Source organism: Camelus ferus, chromosome 4 (genome assembly GCF_009834535.1).
Source record: "Camelus ferus isolate YT-003-E chromosome 4, BCGSAC_Cfer_1.0, whole genome shotgun sequence".
NCBI classification, from domain to species: Eukaryota; Metazoa; Chordata; class Mammalia; order Artiodactyla; family Camelidae; genus Camelus; species Camelus ferus.
In genome coordinates this window covers 5,106,998-5,132,491 of record NC_045699.1, presented here as the reverse complement: position 1 = coordinate 5,132,491, position 25,494 = coordinate 5,106,998, and the positions used below count along the sequence as shown (strand labels likewise).

Below are 25,494 nucleotides of genomic sequence, written 5' to 3'. Positions count from 1 at the left end.
CTCAACCCTCTGTCTATCTCAAATAATTCTGATCACCAAATGTGTGGGGAGATTCTCCCACACCCAGCTGGGTCTCCTAAAATTTAACTCAATTCTGACCTATGAGCATCAGATCCCACAGGTTAAGGGCTCAGTCCCTCAAGACTGCTCCCACTTCATATGCCAAATGCAAGTCCAGCTTGTTGCCTGGGCTTCTGACCAAATGATCATAAATCAGATATTTCCACAACCCCTTCCTCAAGTTAGATCGTTTGCTAGAATGACTCACAGAACTCAGGAAAACAGTTTACTTACTAGATTACCAGTTTATTATAAAGAAATACAACTCAGGAACAGGCAGATGACAGAGATGTATAGCTCAAAGTATGTGGGAAGGGGTGTGGGGTTTCCATGCCCTCTGTGGGCATGCCACCTTCTGTGGGCATGAGCACTTCCACATGCTCACCAACACAGAAGTTCTCTGAACGCCATAGTTCATAGTTTACATTTATAGAGGCTTCGTTACATAGACATGATTGAGTTAATCGCTGGCAATTGGTGATTGAACTCAGTCTCTACCCACCTTCCCTCCTCAAAGGTTGAAGAATAGGGCTGAAAGTTCCAGCTCTAATCACATGGTTGGTTCCCCTGGCAACCATCCCCCATCTTTAGGGGCTTTCCAGAAGCCACCTCATTAACTTAAACTCAAGTATGGTTGAAAGGGGCATATTATGAATAACAAATGACACACTTATTGCTCTTATCACTTCGGAAATTCCAAGGAATGGGAACGAAGATGAGCTATATATTTCATATTGTAAATCACAGTATCACATTCCTCTCTCCCTCTTTATGGATGGCCACAGCCTGGCAGCATCTCTCAGCTGAAGGTGGCAGCTCCTCTAAAGCAATGTTTCTTACACAGTTCCTTTCCTCTCTCTCTCTCTCTCCCCCCACCTCCTAATATTTGCTCCCTACCCAGCCCCTTCAGGCCTTAAGGTGGTAAAAGCACCCCTCTATCACTAGTTCTGATGACTTACCTACACCCTTCTAGACGATTTTACTTTTTTCTTTTAACCTTCCCACACACTTGCAAACAACTTCTCATATTGCTCGGTTGTAACTTCCATATCCTTCCTATCCTGACAAAGAGTTTTTGATTCTTCATTGTATAAGAGAGATTCTACCCATCCAGCCTGCTTCCTAGATCAAGCAAGATAATCTGTATGACAGAGTCTCAGTCAGGTCCAGTCACAAAAAGACAAAAGCAGAGCCAAACAGAAGCACACTGAGTATTTCAAACAGAGAGAATTTAATAGAGGGAATTGATAACACCAAAGTCAAAAGTCTGAAAGAGGAAAAAGAGGATACCGAGTAACTCATATAACAGTAACTGCAGGGCTGCTGGAACCAAAAGGAAGAGGTGATGTTTCTGGGAAGTGGATGCTCAGAGGGGGATCCCTGCGTGATTAATGTTCAGATCCCTGAAGAGGGCTTTGTGGGGCTGGTGCTCAGATCTTTACAGGCTGCCTACTGGTTGGTGCTGTCTGGCTAAAGCTGCTCTCTCTGCAGAGTGATAGTAACAAAAATGCAAACAGGAAGGAGTTTCCCCAGCCCCTTCCACCTCCTTTTACGCTCCCAATTTGCCTCCCGTTGGCCTACTCGAACACAAAGCCAGCTGGCATGAGTGCCTTAGGGTCTGAGTCTGAAGCTTCCCAGATCATCATCACAGATCAGAGTATAAAAGGTGGGCTTAGGACTGAAACATACCAGCTAAATAATCAACACATATAGGTAGCATTAAAACGTTCTGTATTATGGCTATTATTGTTACCCATAATTGAGAAAATAGAAATATATGTCTGCGCCTTAGAATGAATAAACTTTCTTAGTTTTACTCTCCCAAAGATCTCCAGACCTGAGTAAAATTGGGGAAAAAAAAAAAAAAAAAGGTGGTATTCTAGGTACTATATCTGTGACATAGGCCCTCCAGCTTCAGGAAGATGTTGAGTCCTGGTCCCTTTTGGCCAATGCAGATGTTGGTAAAGAAAGCAACGCTGGCTGGTGCATCAGCTCACCCAGACTATCTGATGTTGGCATTCTTCTTGAGGTAGTCCACATAGCGAGTCAGGAGTAGCTTCTGAAACTTGCTGCTGTAGAAGACCCACGACGGAATCAGGCTCAGAATGCTTGCCTTTAATAAACCAAAGCATGAATGAGAGAAAAGAAGAGCATGGAAGTTGCAATAAAACAACTCAGTTTATATTCATCATCTTCAAAAACGTATTTCTGACTGCTGAAGTTGAGTCCCAGTGTCTTTTACGTAGTTACTAAAGTTTAAAGATCTTGTGACACTTTCTTAGCAAACAAGGTTTTCTCAGGAACCAAAGCAGTCACTTGCTGGATCAGCTGTGGGGAAATTCCAAATTAAGAGAACTCTGTCCATGGTAACACCCTCCTTCCTTCTTTCTCTTAGTGAGCACTTTCCCTTCCTGGTGCTTAACCTCCCGGTGTCTTCATGTTCTTTCTACTAAGGTTCTATTCAAATGAGATTTCAGGAAAGAATCAGGAATGCTTTCCACCACCTGACACAATGCCTAAGGCATGGTAGGGGCTTGGCAAATACCTGAATGCATAAAGGAGTTAATGAGTGGGAGAGCGGCCAAGATGGTGGAGGAGGAAGATTCTGAGTTCACCTCCTCCCACGGGCACACCAAAATTACAGCTACTTACAGAGCAACTGTTGATGAGAAAGATCTGAAGTCTAGCATAAAAGATCTTCTATAACTAAAGATATAAAGAAGGAAAAACAAAGAGATGGGGGGGTGGCACAGATATGCTGTGTAGTCAAGAGCCATACCTCTGGGTGAGTGATGCACAAATGGGAAGATAATTACAATTGCAGAATTTCTCCCCAAGGATCAAGGGGTATGAGTGAGTCCTACATCAGGCTCCCTGCACCAGGAAGATGAGCCCCCAGAATGTTTGTCTTTGAAAGCCAGCAAGGCTTACTTTCACTAGAGCCGGGGGGGCCTTAGGAAATAGAGATTCAACTTTTAAACACAAAATCTCACATGCTCCAGGAGCTAGGATAGAAGCATTCATTTGAAAGGATCCTGAGTCAGACCCATTTGCTGATCTTGGAGACCCTCCTAGAAAGGTAGGAGGCAACTGGAGTTCACCCTGGGTCACTGAAGAAATCAAAGGAGAAATAAAAAACTACCTGGAGAAAAATGAAAGTAAAAATACAATGATGCAAAATCTATGGGACACAGCAAAAGCAGTTCTAAAGGGGAAGTTTATAGTGATACATGTCTACTCAGGAAATAAGGAAAATCCCAAATTAAAAAAAAACTAACCTTTACACCTAAAGGAACTAGAAAAAGAAGAACAAACAAACCCAAAGTAGTAGAAGAAATCATAAATATCAGAGCAGAAATAAATGACATATAGACTAAAAAAGCAATAGAAAAGATCAATAAAACTAAAAGCTGGGTCTTTCAAAAGATAAACAAAATTGATAAAACTTTAGCCAGACTCATCAAGGAATAAAAAGAGGATCCAAATCAATAAAATCAGAAATCAAAAAGGAGAAGTTACAACCAACACCACAGAAATAAAAAGAACCATAAACGATTGCTGTGAACAATTACATGCCAATAAAATGGACAACCTAGAAGAAATGGACAATTTCTTAGAAACATACAATCTCCCAAGACTGAACCAGAAATAGAAAATATGAACAAACCAATTACCAGTACTGAAATTGAATCAGTAATTTAAAAACTCCCAACAAACAAAAGTCCAGGACCAGAAGGCTTCACCGGCCAATTCTACCAAACATTTAGAGAAGAGTTAACACTTACCCTTCTGAAATTATTCCAAAAAATTGCAGGGGAAGAAACACTTCCAAAATCATCCTATGGGGCCACCATCACGCTGATACCAAAACCAGACAAAGACAACACACACACAAAAGGAAAGTACCAACCAATATCACTGATGAACATAAATGCAAAAATTCTCAACAAAATATTAGCAAACCAAATTCAAGAATCCATTAAAAAGATCATACACCATGATTAACTGATATTTATCCCAGGCTGCAAGGATGGTTCAATATCCATAAACAATCAATGTGATATACCACATTAACAAATTCAGAATAAAAACCATATAATCACCTCGACAGATGCAGAAAAAGCTTTTGACAAAATTCAACACCCATTTATCATAAAAACTCTCCAGAAAGTGGGTGTAGAGGGAACATATCTCAATATACTAAAGGCCATATGTGACAAACCCATAGCTAACATCATACTCAATGGTGAAAAGCTGAAAGCATTTCCTCTAAGATCAGAATAAGACAAAGATGTCCATTCTCACCACTTTTGTTCAACACAGTATTGGAAGTATTACTAGCCACATCAATCAGACAAGAAAAAAAAAAAAAAGGAATCCAACTCGGAAAGGAAGAAGTAAAAGTGTCACTGTTTGCAAATGACATAATACTACACGTAGAAAATTCTAAAAAGGCCCCCCCCAAAATGTTAGAACTCATCAACAAATTCATGAAGTTACAGGAACAAACTACTATATACAAAATAGATAAACAACAAGGTCCTACTGTATAGCACAAAGAACTATATTAAATAGCTTGTAATAACCTATAATGAAAAAGAATATATATACATATGTATTATATATAAAACTGAATTACTATACTGTACACCAGAAACTAGCACAACATTGTAAATCAACTATACTTCAATAAAAATAAAGTTGCAGGTTTTAAATTAATATACAGAAATCTGTTGTATTTCTATACACTAACAACAAGCTATCAGAAAGATAAATTAAGAAAACAATCCCATTTACCAACACATTAAAAAGAATAAAATACCTAGGAGTAAATTTAACTAAGGAAGTAAAAGGCCTGTGCTCGGAAAACACTAGGACACTGATGAAAGAAACTGAAGATGACACAAACAAATAGAAATACACCATGTCCCTGAGTTGGAAGGATTAATTTTGCTAAACTGACCATACTACCCAAGCCAACCTACAGATTCAATGCAATCCCTATCAAAATAGTAGTGGCATTTTTCACAGAACAAGAACAAATAATTCTAAAATGTGTATGGAGACACAAAAGACCTGGAATGGCCAATTGTGAGAAAGAACAGAGCTGGAGGACTCATGCTCCCTGACTTCAGACTATACTACAAAGCCACTGTAATCAAAACAGTATGGTACCGACACAAAACAGACACATAGATCAATGGAACAGAATAGATAGCCTAGAATGAACTCATACTTATATGGGCAGTAAATCTACGACAAAGGAGACAAAAATATACATTGGGGAAAAGACAGCCTCTTCAGTAAATGGTGTTGGGAAAACTGGACAGCTACGTGCAAAAGAATCAAACTGGACTGCTTGCTCACATCATTCATAAAACATAAACTCAAAGTGTTTTAAAGACTAAAACATAAGACTTGAAACCATAAAACTTCTAGAAGAAAACATAGACAATACCCTCTTTGACATCAGTCTTAATATTTTTGGATATGTCTTCTCAGTCAAGGGAAACAGAAGCAAAAATAAACAAATGGGACTACATAAAACTAAAAAACTTCTGCACAGCTAAGGAAACTATCAACAAGACAACAAGGCCACCTATCGAGTGGGAGACGAATATAGCCAAGATTTAGCTCATAAGGGGTTGATGTCCAAAATATACAAATAACACATACAACTCAGCATCAAAAAACAAACAACCTGATTTAAAAATGAGCAGAGGATCTGAACAGACATTTTCCCAAAGACATACAGGTGTCCAACAAGCACATGAAAAGATGCTCAACATCACTAAACATCAGGGAGATGGAAATCAAAACCACAAGAGATATCACCTCGCACCTGTCAGAATGGAGGAGTGAGCGACTAAATGATGAAGGCCCCAAGTTCCGCGTGGACTCTAGGGTAGGTGCTCCATTCCCACCTCAGTTCCTGCCCCCAGACTCCTCGGGGGTGGAGAGGCTCTGTCTTTGTCTCACTGCTTGCTTGTTTACTGGTTGATTCCATTTGATTATCTATAACTTTAGATTCGAGGATCTTTCTAAATCCTGGCAAATTCAAAATTGGTTTTTGTGGTTTTAATGATTTATGTGCTTTTCTTCGTTTTCTCTTTTGCTTCACTGGGCGCAAAGACTTTGTCCTACTCTGTTCCTGGTATCTGTTGGCCAGTAGAGATTAGAATTTGTTACATAAGAAGTCAAAAGAGAAAAGTCAAAACATTTTTTCAACTTTTGACATTTAGATCTGGATTATGTAGCCAAATAAGTCTTCCAGGCCATGCTGTTGTCTCTAGAAAACATTTTCTGAATGCTGATGGATTCCATCTAAAACATTAGTATCCCAGAGGACTAAAATTACAGAATTCTCTTAAGGGGTGGAGAGGGCGTGTTACCCACTGGAGGTAGCTTAACCCCTCTGAGATGAACAGGATGTGGCACTGGGAAAGCACACAGAAACCCTGTCCTTTTTCTGTCCTGGAGGTAGTGGGAAGTGGACGAGAGAGAGATGGGGAGACATAGCCAGACGTGTGTCCTCTGATATGTGTGTTCTCTGCGCTTAGGCTGGAAGTCAGGGGCTGGAGGACTGGCATGAAGGATAAGGAAGGGTGATAAGTAAGTAAGGGTGACACTAAGGGCGAAGGAGGGGTTACTGCCCCTGCTCTCCTGCAGTGCGACCACAGAACATTAGCTCAGCATGACGAGGTTGGTGCTGAGCTCTGGTTTGCCAGCACCCCTCAGGTTCACACTGGTGCTGATTCAGAGCTGAGAGTCAGAGGGCCTCTGGGAACCAAAGCTGCAGGTGGGCAGCTGGCCTCTGGCTGGATGAGGGAGGTAGCGGAAATTCAGGGGTCTGCAGGCATCAGTAGCTGGCGAGTCTACTGGCTTAGCCAAAAGGACTGAAAGTCATCCCTCTCACTCCCCACAGACATAAACCAGCAAAGTGGGGAACCACCAGGTAGATGAGGGACACCAGCCACACACACTTAAGGACCAGCAGGAGATCACGGGGGCTCTCATCCCCAGTGTCATCCTAGTGAGAGAGGCAGGAAGAAGGGACGCTCCCAGAAACACTGAACATTTTTCTCTAAATAATGGACGGCACATTTCCTCAATCGGCAGTTTAGATGATCAGACCAAACTAAGTTTAAGACATTCTATTAATTTGCTTTCCTGCCATGCAGCAAGTATAACCTAAAGAGAAACCAGATCAGCAACGGGCAAAACAAAGCTCTTCTATTCTTTCTGCATGTCCACTTTGCAATGTGAGTCCAAATGGTAATTTTGCCCATTGTTGCGAATCAGCAGTAAATGGGAGCAAGTAATCGACCAAGACGATGCAGGATCTCTTGCCAGAGTCTCAGTACTGAGTTCCAAGGAGGTAGCTGAATGCTTTGGGAAGATTTAGTGCATTGACTCGTGAATCCCTCCAGCATCAGAGAGAGACAGAGACAGAGAGAGAGAGAATCCTAACTCCCACCGAAGAAAAGCATATGAGGCAGAGGAGAAAGCTGACCATGGAAGGGAAGGAAAGGTCTGTCTAAGATTCTTTGTTAATGCTGGAAGCAGAACCACCCTGACACTCTGTTTGTTCTCAGTATCAGCATGCAATACTCAAGTCTACTCTTGTTTCAAGTTTGTGTTTTTTTTTCTAAAAGCAGCCCAGGGATGGTAAGGGCTCCTCGTGCCAGATGCCCCGAGCCTTACTCCCATGTTTGATGGAGTTCCTGGTGTGCAAGAACCAGCTGGTCCTTGCTCACGAGAGTTGATGGTGAAGCCTCCTTCTGAATTCCCCTGCAGCGACAACATGCTGGTAGCTTAAACATCAGTGTGGGGAGTACTTACCATGGCAATAGCAAATGTTACCAGAAAATAAAGGTTTTTTTTGTTGTTGTTGTGGGGGAAGGTGATTAGGTTTTTTCTTTTTTTTTTTTTTTTTTTTTTTTGGTTTTTCAACAGAGGCACTGGGGATTGAACCCAGAACCTCACGCATGCTAAGCATGTGCTCTACCACTTGAGCTATACCCTCCCCCTGTTTTGTTTTGGGTTTTTTTTTCCTGGGTACTTAAACATTTACTGACACAGAGGGCCAGGGAAGTCGACAGCCCCTACAGGGAAGCTCGCTGTGTCTTGGCCTGACCCTTCCAAGAGCTCTGGGAACCCCCTTCCTTTCTGAGAGGAGAAGTGAGGCAGCCAAGGGTGCGGATGGCCAACTTCGGAGTTAATCTAGGTGAGCACTCAGGCCTCCAGTGTCTCCTTGCCCTTGCTGCACACGCCTTCTCACGGGCTGTGTCACCCTCCGCAGCAGCCCTCGGCCATCACTCTCCTCGCCGCGATGGAGAAAGGCTGAGGGCTCCAGCAGCAAGGAAGAGCCAGCTAAGTAAGCCCTGCCTGCCTGTCCTCACTTGCTTCGAGAAAGGTGAATTGATCAATCACCAAGATTTCATGGGCAAGGCAGCCACACGTTTCCTCTCCACTCGTGACGTAACTCAGTGATTCTTTAACAAACTCATCAGCGGTCTTGGTTATCATGTTGGTATTTAGATACTTTGTCATTGGGGTTGAAACAGCATATGGAGTCAGCACCTATAATGGGAAATAAAGACCATAAGGCAGGAGCCATCTGCCCCGCCCTGACAAATTAACGCCCACTTTGCCATCCTTCATGTTCCAACGCGGTTCTTTTTGTTTTAATTGAAGTACAGTCAGTTACAGTGTGTCAGTTTCTGGTGCACAGCACAGTGTCCCTGGCCATGCATATGCATACATATATTCGTTTTCATGTTCTTTTTCATTAAAGGTCACTACAAGATACTGACTCTAATTCCCTGTGCTATACAGAAGAAATTTGTTTTTTATCTATTTTTATATATAGTGGTTAATATTTGCAAATCTCAAACTCCCAAATGTATCCCTTCCCACCCATTTCCCCGGTAACCATGAGATTGTTTACTATGTCTGCCAGTCTGTTTCTTTTGTAGATGAGTTCATTACTGTCCTCTTTTTTCTTTTTTTTTTTTTTTTTAGATTCCACATATGAGTGATATCATATGGTATTTTTCTCAACTCTGTTCTTCCTATAAAAGACCCTAAATGATAACAGAACAGTAACGGGAGTAATAATAGCACAGAGCTGGGAATCAGAGAGGACAGTTTCTGTCTTAACTTTGCAACTAACTCCAAATGAGGCCTTGGCCACACAACACCAGCTGGTTCAAATGCACTTAGGGTGACCGAGGACAGAACACGGTCCCCAGGCTTCGAAAATGAAAATGCAGGACACGAGTTGTATCTGAAGCCAAGACAAACAACGGGAAAAAAATCAGTTTAATTATATCCCAGGTATTGAATGGGATATCCTTATTCTCAATAGATTATTTGTTACCTTAAATTCAAATTTAACTAGATGTCCTGTATTTTATCTGGCAAAGCTATCTCCGAGGTTTATTTCTAACATGTGTAAGCAAAGTTGGAGCAATTAAAAGTGCTTTAAGATTCCCATTTTCCCCCTTCAGTTAGGAGCCAGGAGTGGCACATATCTCATAGTCTTGTCTGTCCTGGTAAGAAAAATAAACAACCACACATTGTACCCTGCAAAATCCAATGCCTTGTTTCCACCGGTGGCCTCACCACCTTGTGGCCTGGCAAGAGGTTTCATAGTGGGGTTTCTTACCTTATTCCCAGACCAAGAGACCTTGGCATCTTTAGGGGAAAAAAAAAATCCTTGCTTGTTTTCTTCATTTTATTTTTCATACCATCACTTATTTTTCTCATCATGTTTGAAATGATGCTATTTTATAACTGAATCCAATGTATGACTCAATCAATTTATGGGGATTCAGGGTTCCTCTTCTCAAGGACTCAGAACTGTTAACCTCACCTGGATAATGATTCCTTTTGCTTTATACTCCGCTTGCAGGGCCTTGGAAAATGTGCACATAAAAGCCTGGAGCAGAAAGGAGAAATGCCTGAAGACCTAGAACTTCAATCTCCATCACAGCCAACTTAGATGTCAAAAGGCACCACACAGAGTTTATCTGTTTTACCTTAAAATGCAGCAGTTCGTCTTGAAGGGAGTTAGAGCTTCATTTCTTGGTCTAGGAAGAGCTCCCTCAAGGAGCAGGAACATACACTTTGCGATAAACACATACCTGGGGCCACTGCATGTAGGTACCCCACCCAGCGGCAGACCCCCTTGTCTAGAACACCCCCTCTTCCTCAGGTCTGTTTTTATGGCTACGGTGAGAGGACATCTGGTCCAGGAAGGAAGCTACAACGTTCCTTGCTGGCAGGAGGAGAGCAGGCCATCCAGGCAAGGAGCTGAGTGGGGCTGGGGTCTCACAGGGGCTGCCCGGCTGTGCCAGGCATCAGCAGATCCTTTTTGTGATCTGCTCCCAGGCACGGGCTGACTAGCTCCGCTCTGTACCTAGAAGAGTTCCTCCAGGCAAATCTGTCCATCAGCTTGCCAGATGATCCAACGGAAAACGCTAACTGGGAAAGCAAGAGGAAGGAGACGGAGGCTTGGACCACATCTGTCACTCACCTTGGAAGCCGAATACGTGGCATACAGAGGCCAGGGAAAGAGGGCCATCCCGGAAGAGATGTTCAAGATGAGACCCTTCTGCCTAAAAGGCAAAGAAACCAAGTGTCAATTGCTTTGCTGCCCGATTACACCTTGAGAAGGAAGGAAATGAAGGAGCTCATGTGAACGCTGGGAAAATTCCATCAACACCTCTAGGTTTCCGTGTGTGTTACACGTTCTGCTTCCAAGACCTTGGAGTGGGACTCCCTCTGCATCACAGGCTACCCCGCCACAGTGATGTCACCCAGCGGTCAGTTGACAGAAAGGGCTTGACTGGAAACCGGGGTCTCTGCTGCAACGAAGACCCCCACCAAAACGCAGGGAACCAACTCAGCTCAGATACGACTCAAGGGGGGAGGGAGCCTTCTCTCTCAAATGTGACCACATGAGCTCAAGGTCCCTTCTGATAACAGGACAGATGTCAGGTGCAGAATCCTGTCTTGGGTGGAATTTGACCGTCCATCATCTGCTCACACAGGCGCCCCCAAGCAAGCCTCTGGGGTCCTTACTTCCCCTTTTGAAATTCAATATCCTTATTCCTTCCCAAATAGATGGATTCAATCCAGAAAAAAGCCAAGAAACTGCCAATTAGAACACAGGGCCCAGCCCCTCCTTCCACTATGATAGAAAACTATCAACCATTTGCCTTTAATGAACACCACCTGAGAAAAACCAGCCCCCAAATGGGCATTGTAACAGGGTGATTTCAAACGGAATAAATAAGGACACTGATGGGGTGGTGATTTTTACCCCTAAATCGGAGTATTCGTTCTGACAAGAGCTGAAATGTGTAATAACAAAGAGATGGTCTTGGCCTCAGGCCAACTTCTGAAGTCTCTTTTAGACTCACTATGAGTTAATTTTTTTTTTTTTTTACGAGATCAACATACAAAACTCAATTGGATTTCTATATGGTAACAAAATTAAAACACAACACCCTTTGCAATTGCTCCAAAGAAAATGAAATTGCTCGGGTATAAATTGAACAAAACATGTACAGAATCTTGTGGACTAAAAATTGCAAAACACTGAGGGGAAAAAAAATCAAAGAAGATCTAAGTAAATGGAGAGATACTCTTATTACTTCCAGCCTTTTATCGGAGTTTTTTGGGTTTTTTTTTTTTTTCTTTCTTTCTTTTTTTCCTGTGTTTGCCTCTCTACCTCCACTTAAAGGTAAAGAGGGCACAAGAAGAAGACATTAGGGGCACCTAACAATGCCATGTTTCTTTTTTTTTTTTTTTTTAATACTACGAGTTAATTTCTTTAATACAATGTCTGCTGAAACACACATTTTCTTTTCTTTTCCTCCTTTCAGTGTATGCTCACATTTGACCTTCAAATATGCTTCTCTGTTTGCAAAACTGGCCTGGTCCAGAATGTCACACTTTCTCCCATAATCTCCCTGTCCTTTCATCATAGTTTTATCACTCCTGAAAGCAGCAGTGGGTGAACCTTATCCCCCCAGGTCCCCAAGTCAGCTGACTGCCAGGCCAGGGAGACCACACATCGCTTCACACTTTTTCAAGGAAAGAGCTTACCTTGATTCCATGTGTTTCAGAATCAGCTGAGTCATCTGCAAGAGAAGGCCAAAGGTAAGCCTTGACAAAGAGCTAAGCTGCAATGGGAAGAGGGTGCGGGAGGAAACTGGAGAAAGGTTTGTTTTTTTTTAGATGGCCTTGAAAATCTGCTGACACGCATTGGAGGTAATTCTGACAACACTAGAGTCTGGCTGGAACCCACAGGAGGCAGCCTTGACAAATGGCAAAAGCTTCAGAGGCCTCTGGTTTCTTCTGCATAAAACTGAAGTCTTCCTGGAAAATGAGGGCAGTGAAAAATTATGGGAATTGGCCAATGGCTGTAGGCCCAACACCAAGTCCCCCCGGGTACTCTTCGTTCTGGGAGACGGGCCAAAGTAGACGGGCCACTGTCAACCCCGCCCATGAGTTAGAATCAGGGGCTGTCAGGACCTAACAAGTGTCCATGAGCATCTCATTTACAAGGTATGAGATGAAGGATGTCTCCTCAGTTTAACAGCAGCCTCATTAGCAGCCTGAGCTCCCTAGTCACAACGTGTCTGTCTGTCTGTCTGTTGGAATCACAATAGCGTTGAGATGTCCCTCCGCATCCTAACCTACTGGCCCTGGGAGAGGTCCTCCTGACAGTCCTAGAGGTTAAATAGTCTGTTAAAAGAGCTTTACATGGCATGATTATAAGGCACCCATGCTAAGAATTAAGAAAGATGCAAACCCATGGAAATGTCCTTAGAAACGCAACTGAGTGGAATCAGGCCCCGTCTTGGGAGCAGGGCTGAGACAGAGAGGATCCAAAGGGATGGGGAGGGGCAGAGAAACAGAGGTGACCGGGGACCAAAAGGCAAGCTTTGCCTGTTTCTTCACACTGCCTGGGGCCCCACGGCAGCTTCTCAGTGGGCTCCGTCCCTGCCGTCACCCACGCGTCCTAGGCCAGGAAGCCCATCCTGGGGGCCTCCAGATAATGCTGTCACTGCTCTGGAGCAGCGGCAGGGGTGAGAGTGGTGGGGGCTTCCTAGAACCCACAGGGCTGCCTCCGGGAACCCTGGATTTTGAGGGAGGTGAGAGAAGGATGTGGATGAGAGCTCGTCTGCACCCTTCCCTTGCTCCTCCCAACTTCATCAAGGCTGTAACTGGAGCACTGTTGGGCAGAGTGTCTCAAAGTCTCCCAAAAGCCTGACTGGGTGACTGATCCCAATTAGACAACACTGGACTTTGTGGGTCCCTGTCTCAAAGTTTCTAGCTTTTAGTCTCATATTCCACCTTCCCTTTGTCCTCATACTCATTCTCCCATCTCTGCTCTCGATAGAGGAGTCTAGTGTTTCCAGATGATTCCTTTGGAATAATTACATGATACTAGTCATGCTTCCAGCCCACGTAACCAACTTGGACATGGCGTGCTTAGAAGCCAAACTTCCATTTGTTTTCTTTGTTACTTAAAAAATTTAATGTCTACCAATGTATGAAATAAATTTTTTTTTCAGAAAATCAAAGCATTTCTCTGCTAAAGGAGTCAGAGGGTTGTCAAATACATTTGGGAAACTCTGTGATCAAACGGATCAAGACAGGAAGATCAATGTATACATTCACGGAAAAGATTTTAGTAGTAAGGCTGCAGACACAGTGCCACCATATAAAACTTACAATTACATCAGCTGGAGATTTTTAAAAGGCATTGATTGCTCAGCCTAAAAAGAATGTGTGTACCAATAAAAAAAAAAAAGAGCAGGAAACTATGAAATACTAGAATACTTACAAAAAAAACAACCAAGGGTGCAAATAATTTTTGTCAGCTCAACTTCATGCACCTGAAAATAATTTTTTTTTTTTTTTTTTTGGTCTGCTCAGCATCCATCCCTGCTTTTGATATTGATAGCAAACAATTTTCTCCTGGGAAACCAGTCCTCTGCTGCTAGTCCCCAGATGAGGGTCCCGGCTCTGTGAAGTCAGGGATCACACCTGATTCATTGCTGAAGCTCCTCTGGACCTTCCAGAGTGGTCATGAGGGCTGCCATGTGCGGTAGTGAATGTTGTGTACTGAGCAAGCTGCCCAGCTAGGAGGGTGAGCGCAAGCTAAAAGCACAGGGTTCACTCACGAGCCACTTAGAGGGCTGTCACCATTCAGAGGAAAGGGAAGCAGGTTCATCTACTCACCAGTCACCGGGCTAAATCTGCTCTTAAGCTGCACCTTTTTCCAAATTGTCTGCCGAGAGGGGGCGCCTGTCTACTATTCACACAAAGGATAGCGTAGGATGGCTTTGCAGCAGTCATGCCTATAAATGCTCACGCAGTCCACTCAAATCAAACGACTTAAGTGCCGACATACCTAACACATCACATAACCCCAAACTCTAAATAGCAGATCAAGAATCTGAAGTTCAAGGGAGTTCAATAGCACGCTCGATGCTGTCCAACTAATTGGTAGCTGAGCTGGGTTCAGAATACACATGAACTTGAACTTCAATTCAGCAAATATTTTCAGAGCAACAAGAGTCCATAAAATCCAAACCATACCCTTTGTCATTTTTCCAAACAGAGCGAGCTTTCCTTTCTTGGCAAGACTACAATCAGAAGAAAGTATTAATATTTTTAAGTTGCTTTGGAATGCTCAGTAATTTCCGGCATCATCAGGTCTAATATGTTCTGACTTATGACAAAACTGAATGCAAAGATAAGATTCAGGTGCTAGGGAGAATGAATCCATCACTGTATTTTCTTGATGAAAACGGGGTAAGACGATTAAGAGGCTACTACATGGCCTCTCAATCAAGTGTGGTTCAATTATCAAGAATTCTGCATCTCCGGGAAGGGGCCGATTCTCCTGAGTTGCCGAATTCCTGCAGCTACTACAGTTTACTGTATTGAGCACATATGTTGATCACTTACCTTCACGACGGAGGTGATGTTACAATGGATGAGTCCCTGCAAAATAAAGAATCCCAACCGTGAATCAGCCAGATCATTTGAGAAATTCTCCTGAGAAGCAGTCAGTGCTAAAGAACCATCGAGTGGGCAGCGCTGTGTGTCTGAGCGGTTCCGTCACTCACCCAGCCTGCAACGGAGGCTGCTGGTTGATATTCAGCAAATGAGCACTGGAACTGGGGAACTTCTGACATGATTCTCTAAGCATGTGGTCATAAAATTTAGGGAGGAATATGGGCACGGTTTTTCAAAGGGAGATGTTCATTTCCAGCTGACCGAAGAAGATGTGGGTCCAGAGACCACAGCACAGAGATTAGAAAGGCGAATGGTTGTATAATACAAGATAGAGGTTCTGGGCTATGGAGGCCAGGTAAAGAAGCTACTAGAAACACAGAGAGGGGAAAAGGGACAGATACAGAGACATGCACAAAGGCAGACGTAAATAGAGAAAGAGAGGCAGGAATGGAACCTTCTTACTGGAGAGACACAGACTTGTGCCAGAAATAGGGACCATGGGGTCGGACGTGTGGCCAAGAGGAGCTTTGGTGAGGATGCTCAGCCGTGTCTGAGTAATCCGGCATTGTATGTCCATGCAGTAGGCTCAGGGCTTAAATAAGACCACAGGAATACTTGCGAGATTGGAGAATAGAATAATCCGCCTGAGGAAGAATCAAAATATAGTGCCTTCAAAGGCTATTAAATGCACAGTAAATTTACTCAGGATCAGCAGTGGCGTCCTGAATTTACTTGCTGAATTTACAACACCCCCAACCACAGAGTGTGTATTATGGACTTCGCTCACACTGAAAGCTGAACAAATCTTCTTACCTGGGAAGACGAAGAAAGTCAAAGAGTTGAATCGCACTGAATCCACAGCTGTGAATTTGTTAGGCAGAATTACCCACTTATAAAGCAAAGTGCAGAGTCCCAAAAGACTGGGACAGTAGCAGGTAAATTTTGACGCGTGCAGAGGAGGGAAGATGTCCTTATCCTAGAGACAGTCCTGAACCCTGGTACCCTTAACTGTGTATCAAGTACTAAGGCAAAAAGGAAGGGAGACCCCCCCAGACATCCTTCTGGAATACAGACTTTTGGCCGCACTCCCATTACACCTTCCCAGCCATGGTAATTACTCAGCCAGGGACCCACCCACAGACGAGCACGTGCCTACCTGGATGTTATCCGGTGTGTTAAGGAAACGGGTCGGGAGAAGGTCTGGCAGCATTCCGACATTGTTGACTGACCCAAAGAGGCAAAGCAAAAAGGTGTCAGAAAAGCCCTTGGCAAACGTTCAATGGAAAGCCTTAAAAACTGTCATAGTCAACCCAGAAATTCTTCTCTTGGGAAGTTTCCCTAAGGAAATACGTACAAAAGATTTATATACAGAGTTATTCACTGCAACGTGATCTGATGACAGTGAGGAAATTGGAGGGAAAAAAAAAAAACTGTGGTCCAATAATCCAAAGCACATAAAATGAATCACGATGTGGTCATACGGTGGAACTTAATGCAGTCGTTCAAAACTATGACTGCTCAGAATTTTAAAGAACATGGGGAAACATTCATGATATATGGCTTTTTTTAAATGTTGCAAAACGATATGTAAGTTTAATCCTGATTTTGAAAATATGTGTGTATGTACCTGGAAGGAAATGTACCAAGATGCTATCTTAGGCTGTCGGGATTTTAAGAAATTCATAATTCTTTTTTGTGCTCATCGGTTCTTTCCAGTTTTCATGCAATGATATATTTTCCACTTTTATTAGTAAAAATTGTAATTTACTAACTTAAGTTCAGCAGGAAGTTTCAAAATCAAATCTTCCTTCAACATACAATATAAACACAATACTGTGTGTATATGGTTATAAAATAGATTTTCTATTAATTGTCACAGAAAAAAAATCATATCTTGTTTCCTGAGTGAGAAAGTCAATTCTCAAACAACCACACTGACTCTCTATTTCATGGATCATTGCATCATATTTATTTGCTAAATTAATTCCTCTCTGTTTCCCTCTTCCTGCCAAATGTCAATATCAGTCCAGTGAGAGAAAAATAGTTTAAATTAGGGAATGTGATGGGGAAGGTTGAAATATGTAGATTTACTACATTCCAAAGTCATATATAAATTTGCTAATCTAGTAAAGCCTCTTGAAGAATGGAGCTTTAAGATTTGATTTAATGGTGTAGCTGCCAGTCATGGGTGAAGTTTAAGCGACCGTACAATCAAATTATCACCAAGATAATTGTTTCGCTGATCCCTCACAACAACCTTTACATTTTACCACTTACTTACCTAAAATTCCGATTTCTAAGCCTTTAAGGTTTTCTTGAATATACTCGTAGATGTCATCTTTGGTAAAATCTGCTTGTATAATCTTCACGCTACTCCCTATGGTCCACTCTGCGTTAGAGACAAAGGTTATTTTGTAACCAACAGGAGTCCACATTCCCTCTTGCCCACCACGTTCCCCCAGTGCTTCTGCACTACACCTGACAAGCCATCACCTTAATTGGAAACAAGAAGCAGCCTCGGATAAATGCTAGGATGTGCTGAAAGATTTGTGAATGACGGTTTCTGTGTGATTCCGAGAGTTACTACAGTGACAAGTAAAGGCATTAAAACAGATTTAGTGCAAAGGTTTGCAAAGTGGGGTCCCCAGAGCACAGCATCAGCATCCGTGGGAACTTGGTAGGAACACAAATCTCAGGCTGCTCCCCAGACTTACTGACCCAGGAAACCCTGGGAGTGGGCGTGGTGATCTGTTTTCACACGTGCTCCCGGTGGTTCTGGTGCCCTTGGACTACGGGCTGTAAGAGCCAAGTGTGATGCCTCTGCTCAATGTGTGTCAGGTCCCCTCCACATAGACACAGGCGCCCTTTGTATTTGTTCAACACTTTGGCAATGTATAAAACATTGACCTACCACGATACCCTTTTTAATCATCTCTATAACCTTGCAAAGTAGATTTTAGCCCCATTTTCCAGAGGACAAAATTAAGGCTCAGAGAAGCTTACTAGCTTGCCCAAGAGCACTCACACGCTGCTCCCTCCAACTTCGATACCCTTTCCACTATTCTATGTGAACTTGCCTTGTGCAGGAGCTTTGGGGCAGATATAAAAGCAACATGCAGATTTCACCAGCTGCCACCTGCCCAGCTTAGGAGTTAGACCCAATATTTCCAGGGCAAGTGATCTTTAGGGATAGTTTGCGAGTGGAGGCTGCTTTTCAAAAACACTACTTGCCTTTCAAAAGGATGATACAAAGTATCCTTTAGCACTGTAAGGGAAACACTGAAGAGGTCCTAGTCCTGGACAAAGTTATTTCTGATAGCCAGACACAAGAACAAAAGCAGAATTCATTGGTTCAAGGGCACTGAGCCTCCTCGGTGTGATTGCTCAGCCTCACGCCTCCCACATCCATCTCCTATCCCAAATCTCCCCCAGGGAAATAAGGCTGCCCTGTAGACAGTCGGCCACAGTCTTCACCAGCCTTCATAGTTGAACTAATTCCTTTGAGTGAAGGTGTCTATTAATTACTAAATTAAATCAATAATGATTAAAATTCAAATGCCCAGAAAGGGATACATATGATGCTCATTACTAAGAACATTTCAGAGTTGTTCATAATAAAACATTATAACAGAATTGCTGTCTCTTAGGGTTGTATAGTGTACAACCTTCACAACCGTACATGGCAGCCCTGGATCAAAAAATTTTTTTAATCTAACAACCACCAGCAAGCATTGTCCCTCACCCTACTACAAGGAGCAGGGATCTGGAGAAGTAAAGCCCCAAACACAGATCCTGCTTTTGAAGGGAGGGGCAGAGGCAACCTGGCAGCTGAAGCCTCTGGATGAAGGGGTCTGATTCCAGAGATCAAAATACCGACCAAACAAGAAAGTGGACATATTTGTGGGGTGAATCTGTTCCTGCTTCATGCAGCCCAGAGAATCATTGGTGAACTAAACTAAAGTGAATTAAAGCCACTTACATCCTGCACTGGGCTTTGTAAACTGGGCTCCCCACGGGAGGGCTGGTTCCCCTGGCTCCAGAGAGCACATGCAGGGATGCTGACAGATGCCTCGACAAGCGGGACAGAAGCAGACTTGGCTGGCAGACTCCCCATACGGCACCTTCATTTCTTGGGGACACTCACCAATGTCCGCAGCAATGGCCTGTAGCTTTTCCAGTGTCCGGCTGATCAGCACGACGTTAAGTCCCTGTCTTGCTAACTGGGGGTGGAGATGGGAAAACCAAAACAGACAAAGATGATAAGCAGACAGGGAAGCCTTGTCTTACAGGTGAGTTGGGGCATCGCCCACTTGGTTGAAGGGTGATGTGCTTGCTTGTCCTGAGTTTAAGTGTGCAGAATGTGACCGAGGTTTCTGGGTTATGAGTGAAACAGCCACACTGGGCCGGGCTAACCGTGACATAATAATAGTTTATTTGTGTGTGTTTATTATGTACTAGGAACTATTCTTCTAAGTGCTTTTTTTTGTACAGAGCCACGATCTGAATGCCCTCCCAACTGAAGCACCTGAGGTCGGAGGCGTTGGAATTCAGAATCTGGATGTTTCCCTGAGATCAGGAGGCACTCTCCTCGAAACGGACACTGCCTCGACTCACGGGGGCTGGGCCACAGCGTGTGGAAGTGGTGTGTGTGACCACGGCACAGGGGACAGGGAGACACAGTGTGCTGGGCCGTCAGGGACAGGCCGGGACCCCTCACACCATGAATGCTACAGGTGAGAAAAGAGAGAACTTTCCCGAAGAAATGCCGCATCTTTTTCTATCTTGATTTATTAAACTATACTATTAAATGCACAAGTACATTCTCATTGTAAAAGATGTCCCTAATGTCCCTGCGGCCCCATTTCCCCTCCCACTGCTGGGTTCCCGCTGTTTTTAGTTTGGTGTTGATTCTTTCTGACTTTTTCTCTGCATCTATTGTAAGCATCTATAAATGCCTGCAGAAGTGAAAGTTTGATTTGTGGGGCTTCTTTTCTTTTCACATTTTATAGATGGCATTATACGTTTGTCTTTTTAACTTGATGATGTGTTTTATCTCTAAGTATTGTGTTTATTTCCATGTCGTCAGCCACTTGCCTTTTTCATTGCTTTGTACTGCTCTATAATTCACTTTCGTGTGAGTGTTTAAGTCATTTTCAAGTTTTCCAATTACCAATATTGCTATAGGGAGAAACTTTCTGTATCTTTGTATATACGGGTGAATTAATTCCTTGAGTAGATAGACAAGGAGAAATGGAATTGTTGTGTTAAAAGGTAGATGCGTTTCAGGGGAGAGGGCATAGCTCAGTGGTAGAGCACATGCTTAGCATACACGAGGTCCTGGGTTCAATCCCCAGTACGTCCTCTAAAAATAAATAAACCTAATTATCTCCCTCCAAGACACACACACACAAAAAAAGGTACATACTTGACCAGGAAGAGACACACATCATTTCTGCTTGATTTCATGAGCCACACGGCCCCACCCACCTGTAAGGGGAGTCTGGGAAATTCCCTGCCTGGACAGCAGCTTACCAGGTACAACTCTATACAATGGAAGGAAGAGTAGGGACCTGGGGGACATTCAGTTGTTCCTACTGTCCTCTTATCATTTCTAGGATTATTTCTATTCCTTCTATTGTATTTTGAGTCATTCTTGAGGTTAGTATTACAGGCACAAGGAAGAAATAAAATATATTGGAATTCCAGGAAACAACACTTCATTAATGAAAACGTGAACATTGTAATGATAATAATAATAACACACAAAACTGCATATGCTATCAATGCACTTTGAGAAAAGCATGATTACCTACTATCCATCTAGCTAGCTAGCTACAGAGCAACAAAGAGCCTGAAGGAAACACGCACAGACGCTGCTCACACTCCAGCGACTCTCAGCCCCATCACATCCTCTCTTTGTTTTTTAATGCCCATTAATCTTCTTGAAATGAAAGTTACAGATGTGTCCCGCTTACACAAATAATTTTTAAAATCAGTATATGCCCTAGCTATAATGTAAAAGATAAATATAAGGAAAATAGCTTATAATTTTCTTATTGTTTTAAGTATATAAATACTTATGATGCAATTACCTTACAAAGTAACCGCACCCTCACAAATTCCTAAAACAACTCCTAAAAGGGAGATACTGCCACTTTGAATATCATTGTATTTTTTTTTAAAGGTAGCCGGGGGTGAGATTATGATTTTTAAATTTCCTTTTTTTTTTTTTTTTTTTTTTACTTTTTAAAAAAATGTTTTAATTGAGGTATGATTGACATATGCCATTATATTAGTTTCAGGTGTACAACCATGGTTCAATATTTGTATACATTGTGAAATTACCCTAAATTTCTTCTGTTTTAAATAGAAAATTATTTCTTTCATAAAAGAAGGTCAATTCCTTTTCTAATTAGAAAACTAGTGCTTGGGGTGGGCATCATGTGAGTCTGATGTTTTAATAAAAGGGGAGGAGAAAGTCTCCAACAACACAACGTACCTCGAATGAATAAGCTTTTCCAATCCCATCTCCGGCTCCAGTGATCACTGCAAAAAGCGGAAATGGTTGTAAAGGCTAGAATTCATCCCTAAGGCCCTCTTTCTCACTGGCTACATTTCCTTGCAGACTGACCCTCTAGGATACTTAATATTCCAGAGCAGCGCCCTCCTGCTTTCCAGCCCCACTCTGTTCATCTATGAAGTGTCCAGCCTTGACTCCCTTTACTAATTGCTCAAAATGAAGCTTTGGGCGGAGGGGGGGAGGCTGTGGGAAACACACTCCAAAATGAAACCAAAAACCTCAGCTGGGGAACATTTTCTGCAGAGCCCATAAGGGTTTAGACATTTCCAAGCCTTAGTTCATCCAGGGCAAGCGGTGTGGCTTATCTCTACCCACACGCCCACTTGGCGCAGGAAGGACATTTCAAAGTTCCTCCTCCAAGTCAAGTTCTCCCCACTTCCTAGGGGGAGGTGGGGACCCTCACAGAGCCCATGGGAGATAGAGAACAAAGGACAATACAGAAATGCAAGAAAAGGATGCAATGGAATGAAGGGACCTAAAGAATTTGTGCTCACTAACTCTGATGATTAATAGGTGACCATCAGACAGGTCTTCTAGACCTTTTTTAGCCAATAGCACATACATATTTAATGACTGAGATCTAAACCCCATTCGTGGGAATGTCAGAATTTCAAAATGCTCTACAATTCAGTCTAGACTGTATCTGCAATTTTCCCTTGGACCAACAATCGAAGGATAACACTTTCTTAAAGTGTGTGCAAAAGCTGTGTATACATTTAACTTACGTGAGAGTGAGAACAGACCGAATTGTACAAGCTTCAAGCAGCACCCTGGCAGAAGCACCCGCATTTTAATAATTACAAATGATTCTCTTTGTTCATTTGGGTACTTTTATGTGACTTCACGCGCGATAGAGGTGCTATGCTCAGGGTTCCGTGGTCTTCGGCATCACCTTCCCCTCCATTACACCCACTCCATCCTCAAAATCCCCCACTACGGGGCCTCAACTATGGTTAAGATGAATGAGTAAGTAGCTGGCATCTAAGGCGAGCTTAACTTTCTGCCATGCACAATTTTTTTATTTTTCATTCCCTTAGACTTTGTTATTTACAAGTTAAATTACACAGCAGCTTTACACAGCTTGAGATGGAAAGGGAAGGGAAGGGGAGAGGAGGGAAGGGGAAGGGAGAGGAGGGGAGAAGGGGGAGGAAAAGTGAAGCTGTCTCTGAGGCTCTTGGTCACCTCCACCTCCTCCGTTTGTGTGCACAGCATACAATGCAGCGACCATCACTGGCCGTCGCTGATAACTAAGGAAATTAATGGAGAGGAAGTCCTTGACCCAATCAACGTCACGGTGCTAAAAATGATGACGGCACGATTTGAACCCAGGCTGTCTGACTTTGGGGCCACAAGTCCATAAAGAATACCAGCGCCACCATTAAGAAATCAACCACACATGGCCACATGTGAACTTCTCTTGGAATCTGTGTTCTGAGAAGAGCTTCGGGCTGATGGGCAGAGTTCTAAGCCCCGTCAGTGCAGTGGGCATTTGAATCTGTGTGGAACAGGGCATTTGGATCCAGAACATTCAAGTTCAAGCTGCTTAGCAACATCATACTGCCCGGAGAGGAAGGGATATTCACACACATCCCGTCTCTCTTTCTCTTTCTCTGTCTCTCTCTCTCTTCAAATGTAACAAGCAACAATCAAAAAATGCATTTTTCCCACCCCGTACAATTTTCATATAATCATTTCTTTCTTTCAGATGCTGAGGGTGTAAGGTTGCCAGCTTTAGCAAATAAAGACACAGGATGCCCGGTTAAATTTGAATTTCAGGTGAACAACAGAGAATGTTTTCGTGTAAGAATGTCCCACAAAATAGTTGGGATGTCATGAACTAAAAAATTATTCCTTATTTATATGAAATTCAGATATAACCGAGTATCCTGTATTTTATTTAGCCTGACATTGTATTTCTAAGGCCACTTAAATTCTTTTTTTAAGTTATTGGATTTTGGGGGGCCCAATTGTAATGTAAAACCTGGCAGTTGGAGTTTTGGGTTTTTTATTTTTGTAATGCAGGTGCCTGATGGATGCTTTGATTGCCAGATGAGGCAGCCACTTCAAAGAGGCATGTACTTCAAAGGATTATTTCTTAATTATTATTAATTATTTCTATAAACACTATGGGCCACCTGGCTAGTTAATGAGTCAGGCCACCGCCTCCAAATGAGGCTCCTCTGTTTTAAAAGTCTTGGTTGATTTCAGTAACTGACCATTTGGGTTCTTTGTTTTTCCTCTTCCTGTGCTTTAAATAAATTCCCAGTTATTTTTTAAATTCACCAATGAAGAATGAGCCTGTGAAACCCTAAGCCCCAACCTCAGAATAGAATAAAAGCAGAACCCCAGGCCCATTCTCTCTCTCTCTCTCCCCGCCCATGACCTTGCTGTGTGGCACCAGAGTGCTATGCAATTTCCAGGTCCTGTAAGTAATAAGCCTTTTTTTTTTTTTTTAAGTTTCCTGATGGCTACTGCTGAAAGGCATCTTGCAAACACAGAAGAACCAAAAGGGCCGGCCCAACTAAAACATCAGTTAGTGACAGGCTGAGACCAGCACATAACACTGGGTTGGAAATGCAGCCTTGGCACTTCATTCAAGAAGATGCTAAAATCATAGCCTCGTGCCCTTCACCTCAATTAAACCCAGTCATGAGGCTGAAACTCTGCAGAGCAGTTCTAGGTGATAGATCCCATTGGGAGGCAGCAATTAATCAATCTACTTGGGACCCAAACCAGACCCAGATTCTGTATCTAACCGTCTTTAAACACATGTCTCCATAGAGATCTTTATTGCCTGGAGTTTGTATTACCCTCCCTTCATGAAAGGGCTTGGAGAAACTTTTTTAATAAAGTGAATTTAAATTATTTGGATATCAGAATTTGGAAACACCCTTTAACAAAATGAAGGCACCCTGGGGCTTTTGAAAGTCTGGAGAAGAGGATGCAAAAATTTCTGCAGCATCTATTATCTGTACCGTACGAAATTCCAAAAAGAGGAAAACCCAGCTAATGAGGACAAGTGCACTGATAAGAACTCAGTCGCATTGTCCCCGAATTATTCTCCTGATGCCTGACATCTTGTTTTTCAGACAACCCTAATTTCACTCATGCTGTCCAGCGCCCCACCTCAAATTAAAATCACCCAAAGGAATTATATCTTTGCTCTCAAAGGGAAAAGATGCAATATATCTTTTGAGATCCTAAATAATAATACATAAGAACAACGGAAAAAACGGGAGATGGGAAGTTCTCTTTACCTGCCCACTGTCCCATGGACTTCAAGAAAGACCTTGGTGAAACTTTCCAGAAGTGCAGGAAAATGTGTTTGGAGAATCGCACACACTTCCCCAGGAAGACCAGGCACACCAGCAGCCCTACGAACATGAAGAATTGTTCCAGAAGCTCCATCAGGACGGCACCACAGCAAGATGCTGTTTCAGACCTGGTCCAGCCCACACAGCCTCCGAGGGCACGTGGGGCTGCCCTGGAGGAGTGTCTGTCCCCTTCGGGAGACACTGGGCACATTCCACCCTGTCACTGTGTCGAGGCATTTAGATTAGAGTAACTTCTTTACACAGTCCTCTGATTCATAGGCTTTTGATAAAATAGTCTTTTTAATAATACTGTTGGGCTTTTGTGACCACAGGGGAGTTGGTGAAGAAGTGAAAGGTGGACAGGAAGAAAGATAAAGCCTGGACAAAGAAAAACGGCAGCGCAGAGTCCCCTCCCTGAATTTGGAAGCCAAAAGGGATATACGGAAAATGTATGCAAACTCCTGTAAGTCACTCATTCACTTATTCAACAAATAT

At 42.9% G+C, this 25,494-nt stretch overlaps 1 protein-coding gene across 2 annotated transcripts; it reads right to left on the bottom strand.

Moving 5' to 3' along the window:
* Positions 1–1,272: 1,272 nt before the first annotated feature.
* HSD17B3 (hydroxysteroid 17-beta dehydrogenase 3) lies at positions 1,273–25,209 on the bottom strand. Of its 2 annotated transcripts, XM_006187322.3 has the most exons (11): positions 24,943–25,209; positions 21,605–21,651; positions 19,250–19,325; positions 17,387–17,494; positions 16,262–16,329; positions 15,055–15,090; positions 12,178–12,212; positions 10,601–10,682; positions 9,938–10,003; positions 8,494–8,643; positions 1,273–2,173 (listed from the first exon to the last, which is right to left on the bottom strand). In XM_006187322.3, exons 1-11 carry the CDS (start codon positions 25,091–25,093, stop codon positions 2,063–2,065), a joined length of 930 nt encoding a protein of 309 aa, XP_006187384.1. In that variant the 5' UTR covers positions 25,094–25,209; the 3' UTR covers positions 1,273–2,062. The 2 variants fall into 2 exon arrangements, with proteins under 2 accessions (XP_006187384.1, XP_032333340.1); XM_032477449.1 differs by lacking the exon at positions 8,494–8,643 and having other exon boundaries at positions 24,943–25,171.
* Between the last annotated feature and the right edge of the window lie 285 nt (positions 25,210–25,494).